The sequence below is a fragment of the Antechinus flavipes genome, chromosome 5 (genome assembly GCF_016432865.1).
Source record: "Antechinus flavipes isolate AdamAnt ecotype Samford, QLD, Australia chromosome 5, AdamAnt_v2, whole genome shotgun sequence".
In the NCBI taxonomy this organism is placed as follows: domain Eukaryota; kingdom Metazoa; phylum Chordata; class Mammalia; order Dasyuromorphia; family Dasyuridae; genus Antechinus; species Antechinus flavipes.
The window spans coordinates 184,419,692-184,444,537 of NC_067402.1; the positions used below are offsets into that span (position 1 = coordinate 184,419,692).

Genomic DNA, 24,846 nt, shown 5'->3' on the forward strand with positions numbered 1-24,846 from the left:
GCTGGGTTTGGATCTCGAAAGCAGGATGGGAAGAGGGGTGGGTCTAAGAGTAACGTAACGACGCCGGAAACCCAGGCCACCTCCTTCCCAGTCTGCACTGGGAAAGCGCGTGGTGGGACCTACGAATTCTAATTCTGAAGCGGAAGTTTCTCTAGCCCATAGCTTCTCTCTCTCTGTCTCTCTGTCTCTCTCTCTTTCTCTCTCTCTCTATGGCTTCAGGAGCCGGAAACACTCTGCGACGTTAGCAACGCACTTAGAAAACAGAAGTGACGTAAAATAAGGCGGTGCGGCGCGCGGCTTCAAGATGGCGGTGGGTTAGGCCCCGGAGCGAGAGGCGAAGGTAAAAGCCTCCCGCTCCCGGCCCAAAGAGAGCGAGGAGGGCACGCGAGTTGGCGCCGCGCGCGATCCTGTGACCCTCGCTGCCTCTAGCGAGCAGCCGAAAGGTGAATTCGAGGGTATCTCGAGGCTCTTCTTCCCCGCTTCCTTATCCCCTGTCCCCTACTTCCGGACGCCTGCGCGGTCCTTTTGAAGCATCCGGGGGAGAGATCCACCCCCTATTCTCAGGAGGCGGTGGAGTCTAGATGATCCCGGCCTCGCCGTAGGGAAGAGATTCGCAGAGTCGCGTTGCTGACTCGATTGGGCTAGTTTGTGGCACTGCTGTTGCACTAGGTTTAGGAAAGTGTTTGTGGTCCCCTTTGTGGACCTGGAATCGGGGGAGGATCACTCGTCACCTCGGGTTCTCCCCGGGGCCTGGATGCCTTTTGTGGTTGCCCCTACTGTTGCTACCCTTTCTAGACAAGTGGGAGCCTGTCAGGCCCCCGTGTACGAGGGATTGAGCCCGAATCGTGGAGCTGAGCCGAGCTCTCGCTCTTAGCTTTCTCCCTTAGCTTTTCAGAGGATCTGAAGGTATTATGGGTTTCTTCTGGCAACTGTCATTTGGGCAAGAATAAGCTTTTCTAAACTGCGATTTCAGATATTTGTTCCAGTTTCTGAATCTGTTGTAATCAAAGGACTGGGTGTGGGGGGCAAGTTGTGAGAAACGAAAGGTTTTGAAGGATTGGGGAACGACTGTAGTTCTTATCTGTATAACTTTAATAATAGCTGTAAAGGGGGTTTCAAAGGCAATCTAGTTCATCCTCTCATTTTACAGATGAGTAAACTGAGGTCCAAGGAGGTTTCCCGAGCTGCCCAAGATCACTGCAAATAGTAAGCAGGAATAGTTGGAATCTGAACCTAGCTTTTTTGTCTTCAAGAAGCATTGGAGTATTCTGGCCACAGTACTCCTTATTAAAAGTACACTATAGGTAAAGCAGATATTGTCAAATTGTCAAAGTAGTCAGATATTGTCATTTGTTTACTTTCACACTTAAAATGTAGGTATGGGAACTGAGATATATGAACCAGGGGCTTTAGAGCCCCACTTTCCATTTTATATCCCACATCTAAAGAGATCCAGAAATAATTTTGAAGAAAATTTTTTTCTTCTGCATATCAATGCAAAATCTCTCTCTCTGCAACCCCTCTTTGTTCCTGGCTGTGCTAATCAAAATAAGTCTCATTTATTTTTCCTTGAGAACAAATCTTCATATAAGAATACATTGTACATAAAAGAACATGATTATATTTCCCTCAGTTTTTTCTTTTCTAGACTAAATTTTCCCGATTTCTTCAACTGGACACTGTATAATGTGGTGTTGATCCCCTTTGGTCTCCCTCCAATTTCACTCCAATTTGGCAGTATCTTTCCTAAAGCTGGTACACAGATCTCTGTTATCTAATCAGGGCAAAGGAAAATAGGCCAATTGTTTTCCTTTTTCTAGATAATATGTTTCATTTAATATAGCCTATGATTTCACTAACAACTTTGATTTATGTTATTGAGGTTTTGAGCTTGTGGTCCATTAAAAACACCAGGACTTTTTCATATGAACTGATTAGCCAGTTTTCCCACCCTTTGTTCATTGCAGCAGTTTATAAGTTGTTTCTATTAGCTTTAAAATGAAAGAGAAACGTGATCAGTTTCTTCCTATCTATTTTACCTCTTCTGTTAATCCTCAGAGAGCCTCTTCAAATAAGTCATTTATGTGAAAAATAAGCATCTGTTCTATATAGAGAGATAGGAAAAGAAGAAAACCCAGGAAGAAGTTTTCTAAATAAGAGGCATGGGATTGGAATGTTTCCTCCTGTCCCCTTGTTTACTACATATAGTCTAATAAGAAGAATATGAAGGATCTTACCTATAATTCCAAATTCTTATTCCATTTTGGCTTAGATTTTTATATATCCATGAGTTGGAGTTAGGGAGATATCAAGATCTTTTTGATTAGTTTTAGATAGGAAAGCAATAGAAAATAAACCATTAAACTACATAGATATAGTACATTAACCAGTTAATGGGTGGGGATGAGAGATATCCATGATTTGGAGTTAGGGAGATATCAAGATCTTTTTGATTAGTTTTAGATAGGAAAGCAATAGAAAACAAACCATTAAACTACATAGATATAGTACATTAACCAGTTAATGGGTGGGAATGAGAGGTTACCCAGATTGTCTAATTTTTGACACCCCTCATCAAAGGAGGGATTAATTTGATACATTCAGCTTCAAGAGATAGAAGAAATAGTGGTTAGATAATATAGAACAACACATGGAGCCTGATTTAAAGATAATCTTCATAGTAATGAAGACTGAGAGACAATTTGACTACTTAAGCAGAAGCTGGATAGTTATTTGTCAGTGATGCTGAAAAAGGATATCCCTATTTTAAGTGTAAGTTATACTAGAGTCTGAAATCTCTTCAAAGTCCAAGATTCTGTGAGATTTTTCTTTTACAGATAACTCATTGCATTGACTTAAGGGTACTGAAGTCTCATTGGTTAAATGCATAAATATTCAAAAGAGGTCTAATAATTCTCACAGGAGAAAAATAGAGGAATAATACAAATTTCCAGTGTTATGTAGCTTGCCTTTTTCAGGGAGTTATGATCAAGTTGTTTTTGTTACAAGAGAGTTCAGTTGGGATTCAAGAGCATATTAGTGGTGAGATACATATTCTAAAATGACTTTTGCTTCTCTTTTTTTTTTTTTAAATGAAGAGGGGAATTCTGCAGTGCTTTCAGTTATATTGGCATTCTGGTAACATGACTATGAATGGCACTTAAAAAGTGGTGTAAAAGTTATCAAGGAAATGTATGATCTGAAAAGGATAATCTTAATGTTTAACAAGAATGAAGGCTAAAAGGTAAATTTGTATGTTGTGCTTACTGTTGATGAAATGTTAAAATGCCTAGAAGCCTCAGATCCTCTATATAATATTGATAAACTTGGCTAAACATTAAATAGGAAGTGTGGATTAGTTATTATCTACATTAATGGAATGAGTATTCATGGTTCTAGAGAGTGAAGAATTATTGAAAATTTGGCCAATCATTATAGCCTATCAAAAATCCTTTTAGATCCTAAAAATATTAACTATGCATCCTAGTTTAGTGCCAAATGAAAGTGATACAAGCAAATAATCTATACCATCACTCAAGCCATTAATAAAAATATTGACTAAAAAGAGTTCTGGAGCATTCTACTGGAAGCACACAATCTATACACTTCAACCAAGACATTAATAAATATTGAATATAAAGAGTCCTAGAGCATTCCACTAGAAGTCTCCTTCCAGGTCAGGATTAATCCATTAATCCCTAAGGATATTATTATAAGAGACTTTGTTGAATGCTTTATGAAATCTAAATACTATATATCTATTTTCTTATATGTCCAAACAAAACAAAAAACCATTTTATTAAGCCAGGTACAAATGGTTCTTAATATAGTAATACTGTCTCAAAGTGATTATCACTTACTTTCATATTCACATTATGTTTTAATATTCTAGAATTTTGCCATAATAGTTAAGATAGTGTATCTCATTTATAGTCACAGAGAGTTCTACTACACACTATATTAGTGAAAAGTAACCTTGTGGTCCTTATAGCTACTAATGCTTCTCTTTGTGGTTGTCTTTGTACTTTTAGATTACTGACTCCCTGTAACACATGTATCCAAGACCCCATAGAGAAAAGGTATAATTAGGCATTATTGTGAGGTGGTACAAGTTTTTGTGTTAAAATTATTGTGTTTATTCAAGTGTTAGACTTTCCTCCAATCTTATTCTTTCATTTTCTCTTGTTTATTGAAAGGAAAAAATAAAATAGCTATTTCTCTAGATGTTCTTTAAGATGGAAATTGGTTATCTTTATTCTCAACTTCAAAATGACTAGGAAGCGAAAGGGAACACAGATTTATTAAGTACCTACTATGTGATGTACCATGCTAATTGCTTTTCAAATAATTCATTTGATAATAAGTTTTGTTATTCGTATATTTTATGAGTAATGAAATTTCAAGTAGATTGAATTAGAAAGGGCATGCTGATTATGCTGATTAGGATAAAGTAAAATAATTAAATTTATTGTCTTAAATATAAACTTTACAACTTTTTACATATGAGAGGAAAACTTGAAATGTCCTCTTTTTTTTTTTTTTTTTGCTACAGTCCAGTCACTTATTTTATTTAATACAGTTCGTCAATGAGTTCATAAGAATTTTTATACATATATTCTTCAACACTAGGAGAATCGGGATTTAAGAAAATCTTGAAGGACCCAGTGGCACCAGTTTATGCAGTGCATTTTAAAAAAATCCGTAAGACAAACAACATAGAGATAAGATAAAAATGTTTATTTCACAGTAAAATCGTAATAAAATTTTGTATCAGTTGACATACCTGGTCCTTATAATGTTAATTCTGTATATGCTTTGGATATTAACTGTAACTTTGACAAAAAGTTCATGTTTCCAAATCTAGCCTTGATTATAAATCATAGTTTTTCCGTGGGGTTTAAATCAGGTGAGTTCCCAGGTCCATCGAAGCATGTTTTTCTCCTCTTGCATAAGTTTCTTAACCTTTTGTAATTTGTGGCATGATAACAAGGTTGTTGCTATGTTCTATTTTTATTTGGAAATTTGTGTATATCTAGAAAAATTTTGCTTCTTTGATCACAGAGTTCCAAGCCTACCAGGAGTAAAAATGTCTAAAATATTTTCTGCAGGTGGATGTTAAACAGTGTGATGAAAAAGTGTGAGAATCACCTAAGACTTCTGCTGATTGTAGTTCTGGTGTGTTACTTTGTGTGGTGAGTTTCATCAGGGAAAATTAGATTTTTCCATTCTGCAGTACTCCAGTTTTTGCATTGTATAGTTGAATCATCTAACAATTAATCAGAAGCCAGCATGTGGTCAAAGAACAATCCCTTAAAAACTATACTGGGAATAAGGGGTGCCTTAAATTCTTAATTGAATTTGAATAGAATTGATGATAATGCAATATTTTGTGCTAGTTTTCTTAATGTGGAAAGTTCAGTTTTTGTATTAAATAACAACTAAATTCTGAGGAAGAAAATTTTTTTGTTATATGTGATATTTTGTCAACATTCTTGATGCTAAATGAACTCTAATGAATTATCAATTTTATAGTTTATTCTTTATAGCATTAAAACATAGAATTGAATTCAATATTGCATTTAGAATCTGAGAAAAAAGCTTTATATTTAGTGACTATTAACAGTATCTGTTAGATTCAAGGTACATTGTATAGAACGAAGTTAATTTTTAAAATAAGATCAGATAGCAGTTTATATGATGAGGTAATTTTTATGAATAACAAGTAGGAGTTTTAATGTATTACAAGTTCATTATGAGTCAGCATTGCCAGCTCATAGCCAGATAGACTTATATTGTGTTAAAAGAAAGGCTTTTTTTTTCCAGAAAGGAGATTCTAGTAACTATGTAATCTGTCTTAATCAGTTCAGATCTTATAAAGAATTCTCTATAAGTAGAGCCATGTGAAAATAAGAAAGTAGGGATTTTTAATTTGGAAAAGAAACAGTTTGATAAGATTTGATAACCAGTCTACAAGTACTTGAAATGCACATGATGCATGTGGGGGAAAAGATAACTTGTTTAACTTGGCACCACAGGGAAGAAGAACTAAAAGCATTGGGCAAAAAAAATCAGGCAAATTTTTTGACATGAGGAAAGACTTGGTAATCTTGAGATCTATCCTCTAGTAGAATGAACTGCCTCAGAAAATAATGTATTTTCAGTGGTGGTCTTCAAACAAACTGATTTGTTTGATCTATAAAAGAGAGTGAATCCTTGTTAGACATAGTAACTTATTTTGAATAATAGAGGTAAGAAAAGACATGATATCTGTGTATATGCCAATCTGTAAACATATATATATATATCCTCTGTATACATATATTGGATTTAACATATATTTTAACATGTTTTGGAATACCTACTATCCAGGGAAGGAGGGGAAAATTTGGAACAGGTTTTTCAAGGGTCAGTGTTGAAAAATTACCCATGCATATGTTTTGTAAATAAAAAGCTATAATAAAATATTTTTTTTCCTGCATCGTAAATCCTAGTTATTTAAATTGACTTGATTTCATCATTTTTATGCTCATTTAAAAATTTAATTGATTTTTAAAAGATATCAATTTTGTTCTTCAAATTTATTACCATTCAGATGCACAGTCAACAATTGGAAGGCAAATGCCAGTGACATATTTGCTTCTGCTAATGATTTTGGTCATATATCCTCTAGGAAATAGAATCTAATTTATCTGAATTCCAAATTCAAAGTCCTAGATAAATTCATATACTTGAAAAAGAATTAACATACAGCAGCGTGCTTTTAAGAAAAGTTAACGAAAGATAAGTATTCTAAAAGTGAAAAGCACTTTAAGAGGATAAACAAAATTCTTTTTTTTTTTTCTTTAGATTTTTTTTCTCTCTTAATTGACGAAACCTTATAACCTTTGAAAATGGGACGGAGATCTACATCATCCACCAAGAGTGGGAAGTTCATGAATCCCACTGACCAGGCTCGTAAGTATATACTGTATGTGAAGCAAAGATTAACAAATGTTATAAATTACAATATTAAGGGGTCTGTTGTATCTTAATTTTATTACTAGACTAAGTAAGCTAGGAAAGTCTAATTTGCCAAGGTATTTAGTTTTCCCCAACTTAAACTTTTTGACATGAAAGTGGGGAAAAGTTATCATCCAAAAGACTTTTCTTTAATTGTACTGTGTAAGTGGCCGAACTAAATATATATATATGCATACATACACACACACATATAATGTTCTCTTGATTTTAGGAATTTTGACTCTGGTTTCACTGAGTCTTGATAATACTGTGATACAAAGCATGTATTTTTTTCAGTTTGCTGCATCAGTGATTTTCTAATATTAGAATTTTAATCATAGTCTTAAAACACAAAGCACTAAATAAGCTCTAAATCTAAATCTAAAATCATTTAGTGGCTTATTTTTATTATTGAAAAAAACAACTTGAAGTATGGTTCTTAGTAGAAGATGCTTTTAGGCACTAAAAATGTAGGCTAATAAAAATTGGCACAAAGAAGGAAATGCCAATGATCAGAATTTTATATTATGTTCTTTTTTTTTTCTTTTATAGGAAAAGAAGCCCGGAAAAGGGAATTAAAAAAGGTATGTTCCCCCCCTCCCCTAAAAACAGCTACTTATATTATTGAACTGAGCAGCGTTGTTTAAAATTTTTTTTAATTTATGAATCAACTGTTTCCAAATCTAAATTATAATAATTCACTTTTAAAAGAAATTTTACATATCTCACATTGACTTTCTCCTTATTTTGTAGAAAAAAAATTTGTTAGGCGTTACATTGATTTTGCTTTTCAGGTACATGTAAAATTTTTCCCGACCCATATCTTTGTTTTTAAACTATCCCACCCACCCAGAGAAACTTACATTATGAACAAGTATACAAAAACCTTTTGGCCTCAATTAGAATCACAAAAAACATTGAAGGAAAATTTCTTGGCATAAATGTGTGCGCACGCTCTGTGTGTGTGTGTATATGGCCTTTGCTATAATTTGTACAAGGTTCTTTGGCTTCAGAATATTAAATTTTCTATTGTTTTCCTTATTTTAGCATCACTTTGAAATCTGTTGCTCTTAGGCTTTTTAAGAAAAACAAAATTCAATTTATTCATATAATAGGCAACTGATAAATATTACGTGGATGTATAAATGATTCCCTGCTGTTTTTGTATTATAGACTACTTAATGAGAATTTTTTTAAAAATTTGACCAGAAATGATTGTCAATTCTTTTAAGTTGTCTTAGCATTTATCCACAAACTACTGAAGAAGCCACTGCACTTAAATTTTATATTAAAATCATAGTATAGAACTCTACTAAAGACCCAGTAGGAATTTTTAAATGTTTTTTTTTTTAATTATATGATTATGTTTCTAGCTGAACTTTTAACCTTAAAATATATGAGCAGAAGCTTAAAAACCACAATTTAGTTTTAATCTAATTGAAATAAAAGATTATTTTTAGTTCAACTCTTTGTTATCTTTTAATATTCTTAGAATAAGAAGCAACGAATGATGGTACGGGCAGCAGTACTAAAGATGAAGGATCCCAAACAGATTATCCGGGATATGGAGAAATTAGATGAGATGGGTAAGTAAGGGGAGACAAAAGGGCTAGATTTTTGAAGACCCTCCAGTTTTTTGTGTGAGTATTTTGGTTTATTGAGTCATTTGGGCAGTTTGTTGAAAGTTTCTAAGCTTTATAGAAATAAAACAGCCATTCTTAGAAAAATATTTATCAATATTTATATTTGCTTGAAGATGTTAAACTTAATACTGTTTCTCTGAAGTGGGAATAGCATGTGCTTGGTGCTTGGTTGTTAGAGACCATTTCTAAGGTTTTTGTTTTTTGGGTTTGTTTGTTTGTTTATTTGTTTGTTTTGGTGGTGGTGAAAATGAGGATCATAGACCTCTTAGCCTTTGAGTGTGGTGGTTCATTAGAAAGTACTGATTTGAATGGGAAGACCTGGATTTAAAATAATAGCTATTCCACTTACAACCTATTTGACTTAACACTCTGGATCTTCTTATCTATAAAATGAAGTACTTGCAAATGATCATCTGTGACATTGCTCCTTGCTCAGAAATCTATTTCTAAAATCTGATCTCTCTGTGAATCATATGTAATCCAAGAAAATGACTCTTTAAAAATAAAATAATAAATTAAAATTATATAAAAATTTAAGTTTTAAAAAATAATAGTAATGCTTTCTTCCATCAGAGTTCAACCCAGTACAGCAGCCGCAGCTAAATGAAAAGGTGCTAAAAGATAAACGAAAAAAGCTTCGTGAAACTTTTGAACGCATTCTCAGACTCTATGAAAAAGAAAACCCAGATATCTACAAAGAGCTTCGAAAATTAGAGGTGGAATATGAGCAGAAGAGGGCCCAGCTTAGCCAATACTTCGATGCAGTAAAGGTAATCAGATTTTTGTTTTATTTTTGTTTTTTATGAAGAAAAGGAACATCAAAACCAATTAATTTTACTTCTGGTTTTTAAAAAATTGACAAGACTTTTCAACTTGAAGACATTTCATTTATGTACTGTATCTCCCATTGGTATAAATAATATTTGGCTATATTTGATAGAAAGCTTTCTATCAGAGAGTACTAAAACATAACTGAAAATTCTCTAAATAAATATTTTGTAACTGCTATTTAAAACAAACAACAAATTTCCTCAAAGTTGCATATAAATTGGAGCAAAAATTTTTAGGAAAAATGTCATCTTGCAATGGGAATAGAATGGTGGTAGGTTTAATAAGACTTATCTGTACAATAAAGGAAAGAATGTTTTTATTAATGAATAAAGGTGTTTTGAGACAGTTCTCTGGCATGAAAGAATCCCTCCTAGGAGAAAAACAAGCTGATGGTATATAAAACATTATTTTGGGAACATAGCCATACTATCCTTTGGAAGGTTATTGTCAGTATTTTTCCAAGAATATGTTCTATAAGCTGACCACCTATCTTAAGAGAACACTGTTATGGTAGTCTCAGGACCACCAGGCCTATTTCTTATAGCAAAAAGTTTTTTCTACATTTGTTGATTCTGTACTGTGTGATCAGAGTGTTCTTTATGATAATTAAGTTAAACTTGTTTCTTAAGTTATTTTTTCTCTTAGTTTGATGCTATTATAAAATTTCATAGTATCCTTTTTCCATTTACTCAGAATATTAAATTGTATTCACTCAAGTACAAGGTTTTTCATCATTTCTATTTTATTTCAAACAAATTGCAACCAAAAAAGGGTAGAATTCAAAGAAAAAATTGACTGTTTAGGTCATTTGGTGAAGAGAAGATTATGGTATAACTAATGTAAGACTATATATTGTAAGAATTAGTGCTATTATTTCTTTTTTTTTTTAGTGCTATTATTTCATATTTAAATTTGAGTAGAAATTAATCCAGTTTGTAAAATAACTGAATTGATATTCCTGTATCATGTGTGTCCCCTTTTTTTCTATATTGATTTACTATCTACTTGTTTGTTTTTTGGGTTTTTTTTCCCAGAATGCTCAGCATGTTGAAGTGGAAAGCATCCCATTGCCAGATATGCCTCATGCCCCTTCTAATATATTGATTCAAGACATCCCATTGCCTGGTGCACAGCCACCTTCCATTCTCAAAAAAACCTCTGCCTATGGGTAAATAAGCACTATCATAATTAAATAGTAATTATTAAGCACTAGGTAATCTCCCAAATGCAATGTTGTTAAGGGGAAATTGAAAATATATATCTCTGTGGTATTTGATGATGAGAGATAACCTTCAGCAATGTACTAATACACATGAAATAATAAGACCTATAGGAAGTCCTTTGGCCTTTGGGCTATCTCTCTTGAGAATTTATGATGAAACAATGCACAAGAATCCTACATGGTAAAAAGGCAGGAATGAGTTACAATGTGCAGTAAAGAGGGGATGGGGTACAGAGGCCATATAGCAAAGTGAAAAGAGCCCTCTACCTGGACTGACCCTGTCTTTGATAACAGTTGTATGACCATGGCAAGTCAAGTCTCTGAATGAATCTGTTTCCTGATTTATAAAATAAAGATAATAGATTTTTATGAGGCTTAAATTGGTTTGCAAAATCATATAAATACCTATTGCTGTTGTTATTATTGACCATACCAATATTGGAAGTATTTCTAATATGTGGACATGAGCCTGAAATTCCTTAAGGTTCTAGAACTAAAAGAGCAAAGAGATAACTTATTCCTACCCTGTTATTTTACCAGTGAGTAAACTAGAGCTCAGAAGAAGTAACATATCATGATCCCAGAACTAATTAGTGACAGAGTTGGAATAAACACTGGCCTCCTAAGTACATTATCCCCTTTACTGCAGCACACTTTTTCAAGAAATCCTTTGATTATGTTTAAAATATTGAATCTTTTACTATTTGAATAGAATATAAATAAAAATGAATAAAAATGTTTTCTTCCCAGACCTCCCACCAGGGCAATTTCTATACTTCCTCTTCTTGGACATGGTGTTCCTCGTTTGCCTCCTGGCAGAAAGCCTCCTGGACCACCCCCTGGACCACCTCCTCCCCAGGTTCTGCAAATGTATGGCCGTAAAGTGGGCTTTGCCTTAGAGCTTGCCCCTCGTCGACGAGAGGAGGATATTTTATATAGTCCAGAACTTGGTAAGATGTCAGTAAGAACTTGTATCTATTGTTTTTCATTGTTATTAGAGTATTTATTGAATAGTTCCTAGAAATATGGCCTTCTTGAAGATTCATTTTAGTCCAATTGAGTTAAAAAAAATTATAGAATCATAGTTTCTAAATTTAGAGCTAATAGGGAACTTAGTTAGTCTGCCTATTTGATTTTATAGATTAGTGAGACCAGATAGCTTGCGACACACAACTAGGAGATACCAGGGCTGGGATTGACTCACATCCTCTGCCACTGTATCTATTCTTCTGCTGAAGCATGTACTTGTTAGGCACCTGTTTACAATAAAGCACTAGCAGGCAGTTAAGATAGAAAAACATAAAATAGAATCTGTCCTTAAAGTTTAAAGTCAAATGCCACTTAAATATTTAAAATATTTATATCCATCTATCTAAATAGATTGTGGGGAGAAGCCAAAGCTGTGATTTTATTAGCATAGAAGAAACTCTCCTATAGGGGAAACTCCAATATTGATTGGTATCCACTCTGGAATTTCTAGTTTTAGAAAGTTCCCTCAGAAACTTAAATGGTTTGCTCAGGATTGCACAATACCAAGATTAAACCCAGTTGTTCTGCTTTTTATCCCTTACCCCACTCTGCTTCTTAATAAATGCCAGCGGGTTATGGTAGCACACATTTGTAGTCCCTACCACTGAGAAGTTTGGCATTCACAGATCACTTGAGTTTGTAAGTCTGCACAAAGTATGGCTTCATTATAATGCTAGGAGCAGAAAGTCACCAGACTATCTAAAGAAGGGTGAACTGACCCAAATCAGAAAAATAAACAGATTAAAGCTTCCATTGCTGATCATTAGTGGTATTGGGTCCATAATTGGTCCTCAGTCAAGTTGGGAGAGTCAGTCTCTCCTTCCCTCCTCCCTCCTCCAATAAAAAATATATTTGCATAATATAAGTTGAATAAATACAAAAATATACCTATCATCAAATAAACTCATATTTTCTTAAAGAGCACATTGTTTTTCTGTTTTATTTTAGCTAGTATTGTATCTGTAAGTAGCAATATGGTGATAATAATAAATAATAATTCCTATTATAGATTTTTCAAAGGATTTCCTAGTACTTCCTGAATAATTACTGTAAGTAATTGTTGAAGATTAGCTTTAGCATGTTTCCATGAACATTCACTTATGGATCATAGTGTTATTTTATTTGTGTTAGAGAATCAGTAATAATAATAATAAGCAAGCAATGAGCAATAGTTTATTAAGCATCTGTACTGTATGAAATGTTTCCTTCCCTCAAGGAAATTGTCAGGAAAACCTGTATAAATATAAGGGAATTGTTCTTATTTCTACAAAGTAGAAATAAGAAGGGAATGTATTAAAAATCTGAGAGACACCCTGTGCAGAGACAGAAAATGGAGTGTCATATATAAGGAATAGTAAGAAAGTTAAGTTTCTGAGGGTGTATTTCAACTCGGGTTTTCCTGATTTCAGGGCCAGTGTTCTATCCACTGTACCATACAGCTTCCCCTATAATCTAAATTTATAGTACATGTCTTCAGCACTATTTTGTGACTTCTAGCAATTGAATAGGAGACAGTAAGATAGATAGTGGAAGTAAATTATGTTTATGTTTTGGCAAGGTATTAGTAGCAATAGGACAAGAGGAAAAGGAAGTTGAAAGTAGAGAATCAGTATGATACTGAACTTGTTAACCAAAATTAGGAAAAGAGGAATCCAAATCAGAGCTAATGGTATGGAGGATGCTGAGGGATGGAGGATACTGGACATGGAGAATAAAGAATAAGTTTTTGAAGAATGAGCTATAGGAAGGAATGCAATGATAGGTCATAATTACTTTAAGAAATTTGAGCATTCATCACCACAAAGGTGAAATACTTGTGGAGAACAAAAAAGATTGAAAATGGGATCATTTCTTTGGCTATGATGCAAAAAAAAAAAAAAAAAATAGGGCATAGGATTTGAGATTGAGGAATGTGAGGCTAGAATTGTAGTTTCTTAGAATAAAAGGAAGAACAAGGACAAACAAGAAACATTGTAAACCCAGTCCAGAATTCCTTTATAAATTATGGAGAATGACCTGGGGACCAATAGATACCTGCCACCATTATCATGTTTGGTAATATATTTATAAAGTGAATCAAAAGGAGGAGTTTGCTGAGTAAGCATAGCAAAGAGTTTTTAAGTAGAAATGGGGAGCAAGGACTAACATGAGAATAGTGGATGAGGATTGGAGAAAGGGAAAAATATGCCACAAAGTATTGGGAAGAGATGATCAGGAATGTAGCACTTTATGAGAGAAAGCCAGGTCTTCATGAATACCACAAAATAGGAGCCAGACACAGGAGTAGGTTAAAATGAAAAGCACTTTGTCAGTGATGAAGTGTTTTAGAGAGCACAGTGCTCCAGAGAGCAGAACGTGGGGAATATGAGAAGACTTAGAGATGTGTTGAATGTGGTGGGGATGCAGGAATGAGATGTGGAGACAGGAAGCTGCTCTCTGTAGTTGCAAAAAACATTCTTTCATTGATTTATTACCAAGTACTTTGCTGAATTCCATCTAGTGCTTTATTTTTTCTACAATTCACTGTCTTGTAAATTGCTGCTATTTAAATCCTAAAAAAAAAAAAATCTTCCAAGATTTCATTTAAAACTAGTTGGGAATGAGTGTCATGTTACCTATGTGAATGAGGGATAGACCACTTGATAAAAGTATTTTAACAATATATTTATGTAGATTGCATTTTATCCTAAATTGGTACATTTCTTTTTGTTTTTGTTTAGTAAACTGAGGAAAATTTAGTTTTTTAATATTTATTTTGTGCTTTCCTTCTTTTTCAGCTCATCGTGGTCATGATGATGATGGTTCCAGCACCAGTGAAGATGAAGGTTATCCTGAAGACATGGATCAAGATAAGCATGATGACAGCAGTGATGACAGTGACACTGACAGGTCAGATGCTGACAGTGAAGGAGAGGAGTTCATGCACCGTGATGATGAAGAAAGAGAGAACAATGAAGACAAAAAGTCAGGTGTGATCAATCAGTTGGGCATTTATTAAATAATTAGAAAAGGGTGATTCTATTATATTTAGGTGTAGCACATTTTTAAACTGACAGTCATAGAAGGGGTTTTATTTATACAGAGAATCTTGGAGTGGTTCTGTTATGTTTAATGACCTTAAAAAAAAAAGCATGAAAAAAAAGGTTAGAGGAGTTTACTTAAATGGGAAATGGAAAAGTAGAGGAAGGATTGGTAAAATTATCGCACATAGGCACACAAGAAGTAGTCTACTAACAAGAAAAGAAGGAATAACCAGCCTTTGAATCTCATTTATCTGTACTGGTTAAAAAAAAAAAAAAAAAAGTGAATGTATATGCATGTTTACTATTTGGTATAAAAATATATTTGCTTCAAAAGGAAACAGTGGAAGAGAAAAGGAAAAGAAAGAGGGTTAGGCTAGAATAAGCCCTAAGCAAACTAAACAAACTCTTTGAAGTTTAGAAAACAGAGAAGGAAAGGTATAAGAAAACATGATGGAAAGCAATAAACACAATAATCATATTAGATTAATTAACAATCATTAGAAAGTGGCATTGTAGCAAAATATGTACTTCCATTAAAGTTAAAAAAATGAAGAAATAGCCATCATAAAACTAATAGCTTAAACTTTAGTGTTTTTTGTTTTTTTTTTAAGGTCTTAGTGTACGATTTGCTGATGTTCCTGGAAAATCAAGAAAGAAAAAGAAAAACATGAAGGAATTGACACCTCTTCAAGCTATGATGCTTAGAATGGCAGGTGAAGATCAGTAGACCTATTTTTTCTTAAACCTTTCGTTAAAATGTTGATTATTTGATTATGTCTCCTGTTTCTATCAGCATCAATTTTCAGAAAGCACTTATTATAATGATGACAATTGACATATATAGAATGCCATGTGGTTACAAACTACATATTTCATTTTATCCTTATAGAAACCCTGTAAGGTCAGAACCATAGATCCTCCCATTTTGAGTTGAAGAACCCAAGATTCAGAAGTAGTCTTCTAATTGCCCAGAATTACCTAGTTCATAAATGAGGTAGAAATTGAACCCAAGAATTGAACTCTTGACTCCAAGACCTATAGTGTTTCAACTTTACCTCATTGCTTCTGACATTTATTGCAGTGTCTTAAGTGGTGCTGTCATAATAAAAGATATATAGAGTAAATTACTTGTTCTTTCAACTATCTAACATCACCATCTTTCTATTTGTATATTTTTCTCAGGTCAGGAAATTCCTGAAGAGGGACGAGAAGTTGAGGAATTTTCAGAGGATGATGATGAGGAAGATTCTGATGACTCTGAGTCAGAAGATACTACACAGCAGCAGCACAAAGAAGAAACTCTTCCTGATGGGGCATCATCATCTCCTGTTTCCCAACAACAGCAACCACCTCCACAATCTGTTCCTCCTACCCAAATACAGGCACCTCCCATGCCAGGACCACCTCCTCTTGGACCACCACCTGCTCCACCATTACGACCACCTGGGCCACCCACTGGCCTTCCTCCTGGTCCACCTCCAGGTAAACATGTTGATATCCAAGTCTTTTACCCAGGAAATTGGTTAAAGAATAAAGTACTTCATATTTCCAGCTGATAATTTGTAAAACATTTTATTTGTGATTCTGTTTCTTAAATAATTAACCCAAACCACCTATGATTGTCAGAGAAGTTTGCTTAGAGGTTCTGATTTCTAGTGGACCATAGCTATGTCTCAGTGTTTTAAAGTGTTTCATTGTGACCTTAAAAGACTTATTCTGTTAGCACTGTGATCATCTATTTTGTTTTAGTTATTACCCATAAAGAGATCAGCAGGTATTATTTTAATGATGAATTTTAGTTAATTTTCCAAGATAACTCTTAAGTTAAAGTAATAGTTTTTGGACTGACATTTCATTTAGTAAGTTTACTTTGATTTAATAATTTTTCTTTTATAGGAGCTCCTCCATTCTTAAGACCACCTGGAATGCCAGGGCTTCGAGGGCCTTTACCTCGACTTTTACCTCCTGGTCCTCCACCAGGCAGACCTCCTGGTCCACCTCCAGGCCCACCTCCTGGTCTTCCTCCAGGTCCTCCTCCACGAGGACCACCACCGAGGCTACCTCCCCCAGCCCCTCCAGGTAAAGGATTAGATTGGGTTATAAGAAAGTTACAAGGACATTTAATTATTTTTCCTCAATGTTGTATGAGTAAAGAAGGATGTTATTTAGCATATACATTTTGTATTAGTCAGAGAGGATGTCATATTTGTAGAATTTGAATCTGAGAATTATTTATTTTACTTTGATATATAAAGGAAAATACTAGTGAACCATCAGTAGGGCATATGCTATTTCTTTTATAATGATGGTCAGATTCTTTTAAGTCATACTTTTTGTCTTTATGCCATATGCATTCTATCCAATGTTAGGGAAATAAATTAAGCCCTTTAAATGAAATTGTGTCTTTTATATATAGGAATGAAGCTTCTGAACTTGACCTGAACAGTATTACTCTAAATAATGGAATTGGTTCATTTAGACTAAAGAGAGAATGTGACTATCAAATTTGAATTTGTACTTGAAAAAGAGAGTAATTCCTCCTTAGTTGGGTTTCTAATAAAATATCTCATATTAGTATAGAGATCCCCTGAACTTTTAAAAAAAGTCCATGCCAGCAAAGCACAAGCTTCCAGCAGGTCCTTGACACAAACCAAAAACAAAAAATCCAGCCATCTAGGAGTTTAAATTAGAAAGACAGATATAATGTATACAAAAATAAGTAAGTTCATGTTAATTTGAGAAAGTAGAGGAAATTTGCCAGAGTAGGGGGAAGATTATAGGAAAAGCAATTGAACATACAGGAACTAACATCTGAACTAGAACTTGAGAAGTAGAGGAAAGGAGAATACCCTCAGTGTATGAGAGATGGTCTCTGAAGTCATACAGAGGGAAGTGACATATGTCATCCAATATGGACAAAAACTATTAAGCTAGTTTGGATAGAAACAGTACATGAAGAAGAGTAATAGGAGGTAAATCCAGGAAGGTATAGATTAGAGCCAGATTGTAGAGAACTTTAAATCCTAAGGTAAGACATTTGTATCTTAGAAAGACAGTAGGAAGCCACTGGATGTTATATGCATTACAGAAAAATGTCAGAATTGGACCTATGCCTGAGGGAAGGTTATTTTGGCAGTTTTGGAATATAGTAGGTTATGGAGAAGGAAGCAAGGATACTAATTAAATGCCACTGCTGTAGTCTTAACTAGTATATTGAGAGCCTAAACTGAGGCAATGGTCATGAGTAGAAAAGGGACAGATGTTAGAGGCGTTGTTGAATATAGAATTATAGAAGTGAAGGAGAGGGAAGAGGTAGAATTTCTATAAGGCTGAGAACATAGTTTATTGGAAAAGTAGGCATTCCAGCTCAAAAGAGATAGAAGGTTCACACTGCGTGTACAGAAATAAAGTCAAAATGAATACATGATTTAGACAAAAAATAATGTAAGCAAATAAGGGATGCATGGAATATTTTACTTGTTATATTTATGAATAAGGGAAGGATTTATGATCAAAAGAGAAAACATTATGAGATAAGTGGATAATTTTTTATTACATAAGATTAAAAAAATTTTACACAAATAAACCACTGTAGCCGAGATTAGACAGAAAGCAGGAAAATGGGAGAAAATGTCTTATAAGAAGTATATGTCAAATAGATAGCAAAGTGAGTCAAATTTATAAGAATATGAGTCATTCCCCAATTACTTAAATGGTCAAAAGGTATGAGCAGGCAGTTTTCAGAAGAAGAAATCAAAACTATCTATAGTCAGATGAAAAAATGCTGTAATTCAATATTGAATAGAGAAATACAAATTAAAACAACTCTAAGAAATCACCTCCCATCTAAGAGATTGGCTAATGTGACAGAAAAGGGTAAAGTAGATCCACTTTTTATAGACCAAAGGACTATGAAACCTCATACTTTTTGACCTAGCAGTACCACTATGAAGTCTGCCCCCAAGGGATCAAAGGAAAAAAAGGAAGGACCTTTATATACAACAATATTTATGGCAGCCTTTTTGTGGTGACAAAGAACTGGAAACTGAAGGGGTTACCCATTAATTGGGGAATGACAAGTTGTGATATATAATTGTGATGAAATACGTTGTACTATAAGAAATGATGAACAGGATACTTTCAGAAAAACCTTACTAACAAAGGACTTTCATGAACCAAGTGAATTGAGTGAAACCAGGACCACCACATTGTACATAGTTTTAACATGATTGTATGTGAGTGACTTGATTATTCTCAGCAATACAATGATCCAGAACTATTCTGAGGGACTTGAAATCAGAAGGAACCGATGGAGTCTGAATGCATGTCAAAACATACTTTTTTTACTTTATTCTTGATTTTTTGGTCTGTGGTTTGGGTTTGGTTTGGTTTGGAAAGGTTCCTTTTGCAATATAACTAATATAGAAATGATTTGCAGGATTGCACATGAATTATCTATATATCAAATTGCCTTCTCAAGAAGGAAATTTGAAATTTAAAAAAAATTTTAATGTTTAAAATTTGTTTTTTACATATTAATCAAAAAAAAATTTTTTTTTAATTAAGAGGTTTGGGAAAGAGACAAATTTAGAGGAGAAAGTAATTCTGTTTTATATTTGATATTGAATGGGTAATTAATAAATAATGTGTCTAAGAGGGAGAGGTAGTGGTTGAACCTATAAGAGCAGATGAAATCATCAATGGAGAAAATGAATAGAAAGGCGAGAAGAGAAGACAGATGCTTTGAAGAACAAAATCATGCTTAAGGGGTAGGAAATTAATGGTATTAAGAAAACTGGAATGGTGGAATCAGAAGAAAAACAGCAGACTGCAGTATCAATATTAGTTAAGAGAGTATCTAAGAAAAAAGGAAATAATGAATAGTGTCAAAACTCCTTTTACTAGGATTTTAGTAGTGAAAAAAGAGAAAAGACAGCCTGAGAGAAATCAATAAACATATTAAAGGCCTACTATGTTGCAGATCATAGGAAGTTTTTGTTCTTCTTGTTAAGATCTGGGAGGTCTGGTCATGTTTGTAGGCAGTGGATCAATTAAGAAAGATTGGAGGTGAAAGAGAGGGCATGATTGAAGGTAATGGAAGGTCAACCATTAAGGGTATAAATGGAAGGGTTGACCTTTGCAAAAATCAGAGTTAGAACTGGAATGGGACCTCTAATCCACTGCCTCATTTTAAAGAAAATTATTATTGATAATTATATTGTAATTTAAGATTTACAAAAGTCTTTTGCATAAATCACCTCATTTCAGCTTCAAAAAACTGTTTAAGAAACCCTCTTAAGTATTAGCTTTATTTTTCAAAGGAGGAAAATGAGTCCAGGAAGCTTAAATGATTTAGCCAAGGTCATACTCCTAATTAAGTCGCAAATTCCTACTTCAAACCAAATCTTCTGACACCTAATAATATTGTTAGTTCCTTTTTGCAAAAACAGGATCTTTTCCTTAGACTGAATCAAATGAGAGAAAGAAGATGGCATTAAAAGTATTTTGAGGTGCTGTTTAGAAGAGAAGTTGTTTTGATTTTTTTTGCACTCCACTAGTGTAAGGAATATAGGGGGTCAATACTGAGATGAGTAAGCATTTGGGCTTGAGAAAATGTAGGTTTGGAACTTTCTTTTTTGAGGACTGTGATAGTGGGGTGATAAAAATATTTCTGTGCACTATTTGTTCAGCCGTTTCTATCATGTCTAACTCTTCGTGATCCCATTTGGGATTTTCTTGGCAAAGAACTAAAGTAATTTGCCGTCCCTTCTCCCACTCATTTTACATATGAGGAAACTGAGGCAAAAAAATGGTTAAATAACTTGCTCAGGGTCACACTGCTAGCAAGTGTGTGAGGCTAGATTTGAATTCACAAAGATGAGTCTCCCTAGCTCCAGGGCCAGCATTGTCCACTGTGCCGCCAAGCTATCCTTGCTATGCAATATTGTGAGAGCCAAATTCAGATGAGATAGCAAGTTTGTAATGGACCCAGTTGTCAAATAATGGATGATTAATTGGAAGATAAGAACATTGAATAGGGGCAAGTATATCAATGTAAAGACAGATTGAAGTACCTTTTCATGATAACTATGCTATAAGTTCTGTCACTTACCTAAAAAACCTTTTTTTTTTAAATCATATAGTATATTCATTTTGCATGTTTTCTTCATAATAGGTATCCCTCCACCCCGTCCTGGTATGATGCGCCCACCTTTGGTGCCTCCACTTGGACCTGCTCCACCTGGGCTTTTCCCACCAGCTCCCTTGCCGAATCCAGGGGTTTTAAGTGCCCCGCCTAATTTGATCCAGAGACCCAAAGTAGATGATACCAGTGCAGCCACTATTGAGAAGAAAGCCACAGCAACCATCAGTGCCAAGCCACAAATCACCAATCCCAAGGCAGAAATTACCCGATTTGTGCCCACTGCACTGAGGGTTCGACGAGAAAACAAAGGAGCTACTGCTGCTCCCCAAAGAAAGTCAGAAGAGGATTCTACTATGCCCCTTGCCAAAGCAGTTCCTAAGTCTGGCCCTTCTGCGCCTGTTTCAGTACAAACCAAGGATGATGTATATGAAGCTTTCATGAAAGAGATGGAGGGATTACTGTGACAGCCTGTGATGCCAGGGGAAGTTTTAATCCCATAAATTCCTATTAGAAAACGTGGTTCATAAAGGAAGGAATTCTTATACATTGGACCTGAGTGCAGAGAAGTTAACTTTTACTCTGCCAGAGCATTTCCTAACTTCAGTGCAAGGATTGTCTTAATGTTATTTAGCTTTGTTCAGAATTCACTGCACAGAAGAAAAAGATTTTTCATTCAGAGTAGATTGGTAAACTTCTATAGCAGTGTCTCTTCACATCTTTACTATATCCACCACCACCATTTCCTTTTTTCTTTGGAGGCATGAGATAGACAAGATTTTAGTGTCTGTAATTTTATTTTTGAAATCCTATTCTTAAATGGGTTAGGTAAGTCACTGGAGTAGTTGTCAGAAACCAATGCATTTCATCCAGTGTTTTTTGTGTTTTTACTTCTGGTTTTGGTTGTTTTGGTTGTTTTTTTTTTTTAATTTCCTTGTAAATATTTTGTAACATTTTACTTGTAGTAAAATGGATCACAGCTTCATTTCACTACTATGAAGCAGGATGCCCTGGGGGAGGAAACTATACATATGTATTAATTGAGATGACTTCTCAGTGATAAAAAAAAATTTTTTTTGAATGTCTCTCATGAAAGAAATAAATGTTCTACAAAAATAAATCTTGTCTTTATTATTCAGTTAATGTATAAATAAAATTAGCTAGTTAATGTAAGCCGAGAAAAGAACAAAAAATTTAGAACTTAAGCTTGTGGGAGCCAGTTCTGGTTAAAAATGGAGGTAATGGGGAATATTGATGAATGATTTAAGAAGAATCAGACATTCTTAGGGAAAAAAGTGAAAATATAAGAAAATTAATGTCTTGCACTTTAAAAATTTCAATTAGCCTTAGAACAATTCAACAATTTTAGAATAACTCATGTGGTTTATTATTTGTTTTCTGTAGATAATAGTCTTCTAAACCTGGTATATAACCACTCTGTAGAACCTTCGACTTTTGATAGTTATAAAAAGTGAGTTATTTTTTCTTTATAGTATATTCTTTATAAATTATTGTGGTTTCTACTTTTATACATTCTGAATTATTGAGCCTTGCACTTATAACAGTAATAATTATATTCAGTATATGATATATGTGAAACATTCTTACCAGGAAGTTAAAGAAATTAAATCCTTAATGCTGAACCTCTGGACCATGTGACAAACGATGAGGTCTAGACATCTCTGACCCTAAGATTTTTCAAACATTTCCAAAACAGAAATGGTGTGCTAAAAGTAAAATAAAATAACTCCATAGACATTTGGAATCCAAAGTAAAGTTTAAAGAAAAAAACAAAAATCATGAACTGATCTTGCTCTGAGCTTACTTGGCATCTTCAGCCCTATCACATATCATGCTACTAGCAGTGAAGCTACACTAGCTCACCCAAGGCTAGGCTTGAAACAAAACCCAGTCTCCCACACCACTAGTCCTTTTCTCCACTGTCATGAAGATCCTGTCTCTTAAACTTTCACATAATAGCTCTAGCAATCAGCCAAATGCTTTGGCAGCACTTCAAGCTGCAGAAGCTGACTGGAGCCTTCAATAGTTATCATTGTATTCAGTACTACAAAAAATTCCTATAAGAAGGGAGAGAAACTTGGGGGAAAGGGTAAACAACATGTCGGTTTGAAATGGAGGCTCACCTCCTTCCCCAAAACTCCCTACTCCCAGAGCCTTAAACTTCCAAGTGATCTAGGCCAAAAAACTGAGGAACAAGGAGCAGAACATCCCAGTGTGGGTAATGGCACTTCACTAAGCCTGAGGAACACAGATTTTTTGGGTGACAATTGTCCCCCAAAAAAATCCCTTGAGGGCAAAGAGGCTGATGAACCATGAATTGCCAAGCTTAGAAGAAGACTGAGATGCTTTCAAGATTCAGCTCCCAGGAAAGCTAATATCAGAGAGGAGAGAGTCAAACTGAGGGATAAGGAAAAATAAGGGAGGGAAACTGAATTTACCCTAAGATCTTGGGAGGCAGAAAACTCAGACTTTGGACATAAGCAGATAAATCAATAGGGAAAATATGGCAGGAGGAAATAGGGTATCCAGATCAGTTAACTTAGTGAAGCATCTCTGGACTGAATACTGCAAAACAAAGACACTTGATAAGACAGAGGGCCCACATTGTTCTGAATAGTTTAAAAGGGAAACGAGAAGATTCTCATTTATAGCAGAATTAGTAGGGAAAACAGAAAAGGTAGATTTTGTGGTGGTGAGTATTTGTTAACCAAAGAAAAGATGCAAAAAAAAAAGATACAAAGGAAGGAAATATGAATAACACAAAACTATTCTATACAAACCAGAAAATGCAGGAGGGAAGACAATAATGTGTTTCAAAAATAAGTGGAGCTCAGGATGCAAGCCAGTATGACCTTTGCAAATCTGAGCTTAACTATAAATGAAAAATCATTCAATAATAGGCATTTGGAATATTCCTAGAAAGAACACCAGATATAAAGAAATTATTTGATTTTTGAACACTCCAGACAACAGAAATGCCAGAGGCTTAAACATCAGCAGCCACAGAATGTTCTGTGATAAATGCTCTAGGATTGAAGACAGATGTTCTGTGAAGGGAGATGAAGACCTCATACAGCATCATTTAGGGAATTTGGTGCTTAAAAAAACTAGTTATCTTTCCTTAATCCAATTTATAAACAAGTCAAAAGAGATCACCCATACCATTTTGCCATTTTTACCACTCTCAAAGATCTGTGGTAACAGGCAACTGACAAAGCAGCAGGAGCATGTATTCTAGAAGTTGTAGTTACAACTCTGTTCACAGAAAGCCTGGGCTTTTTTATTTTATTAGGTTATTTTATCACTGGAAACAGCAGTGGATTTCTGCAGCCTTCTAGGTGTCTGAGCAGTCTCACTGTTAACCTCCTAGTATAAGGAAGGGGCTACAAAAGATGCCTTAAAAATTGTCTGATTACCCCACCGTGGCCTCTTTGCCACAGCAGGCAGGAATCTCACCCTGTGGTTGAAACACCAAAAAAAGTACTAAAACTGCAAAGATGTTTCCACATACCATCAGTATTATAGGTGGTGAGCACATTTATGGACAACACAAAATCCAGCAAGTATCACATCTAAATAGCCCCAAGTGAAATAAGATTGATGATTGAAGGCCAGTTTACTTAAGTCAGAGCTAGATAAGTAGTTTTTTTTCTGGAAAGGCCATAGTGAAAGGGAGAGTTATGAAACTGGTTGTAGGTTTGGTCATCAAAACTAATCTAATCAACAAGCTTGTATTCACACCAAAAAGAGTGAACAGCTGGCTCTTCACAATGTGATTGCTACTTTCAGGAAAATGCTTTGCCACCATCATCAGTTCCTAAGCTTCCTCCATGGCCAACCCTAATGAGATCAAACAAAAAAAAATTAGCAAAATCTAGAGATTCCCATCCTCCATGTTCCAAATGAAGACAGGCTTATAATTCGGGGTGACTTTAA

At 34.5% G+C, this 24,846-nt stretch overlaps 1 protein-coding gene across 1 annotated transcript; it reads left to right on the forward strand.

The window, feature by feature from the left end:
• Positions 1–277: 277 nt before the first annotated feature.
• Positions 278–22,009, forward strand: WBP11 (WW domain binding protein 11). The gene is made up of 13 exons (XM_051963460.1): positions 278–443; positions 5,109–5,192; positions 6,847–6,954; positions 7,552–7,583; positions 8,492–8,585; positions 9,216–9,412; positions 10,508–10,641; positions 11,446–11,645; positions 14,502–14,693; positions 15,359–15,460; positions 15,930–16,229; positions 16,644–16,826; positions 20,923–22,009. The coding sequence occupies exons 3-13, from the start codon at positions 6,891–6,893 to the stop codon at positions 21,354–21,356; spliced, it is 1,932 nt and encodes a 643-aa protein (XP_051819420.1). The 5' UTR covers positions 278–443; positions 5,109–5,192; positions 6,847–6,890; the 3' UTR covers positions 21,357–22,009.
• Positions 22,010–24,846: the final 2,837 nt, after the last annotated feature.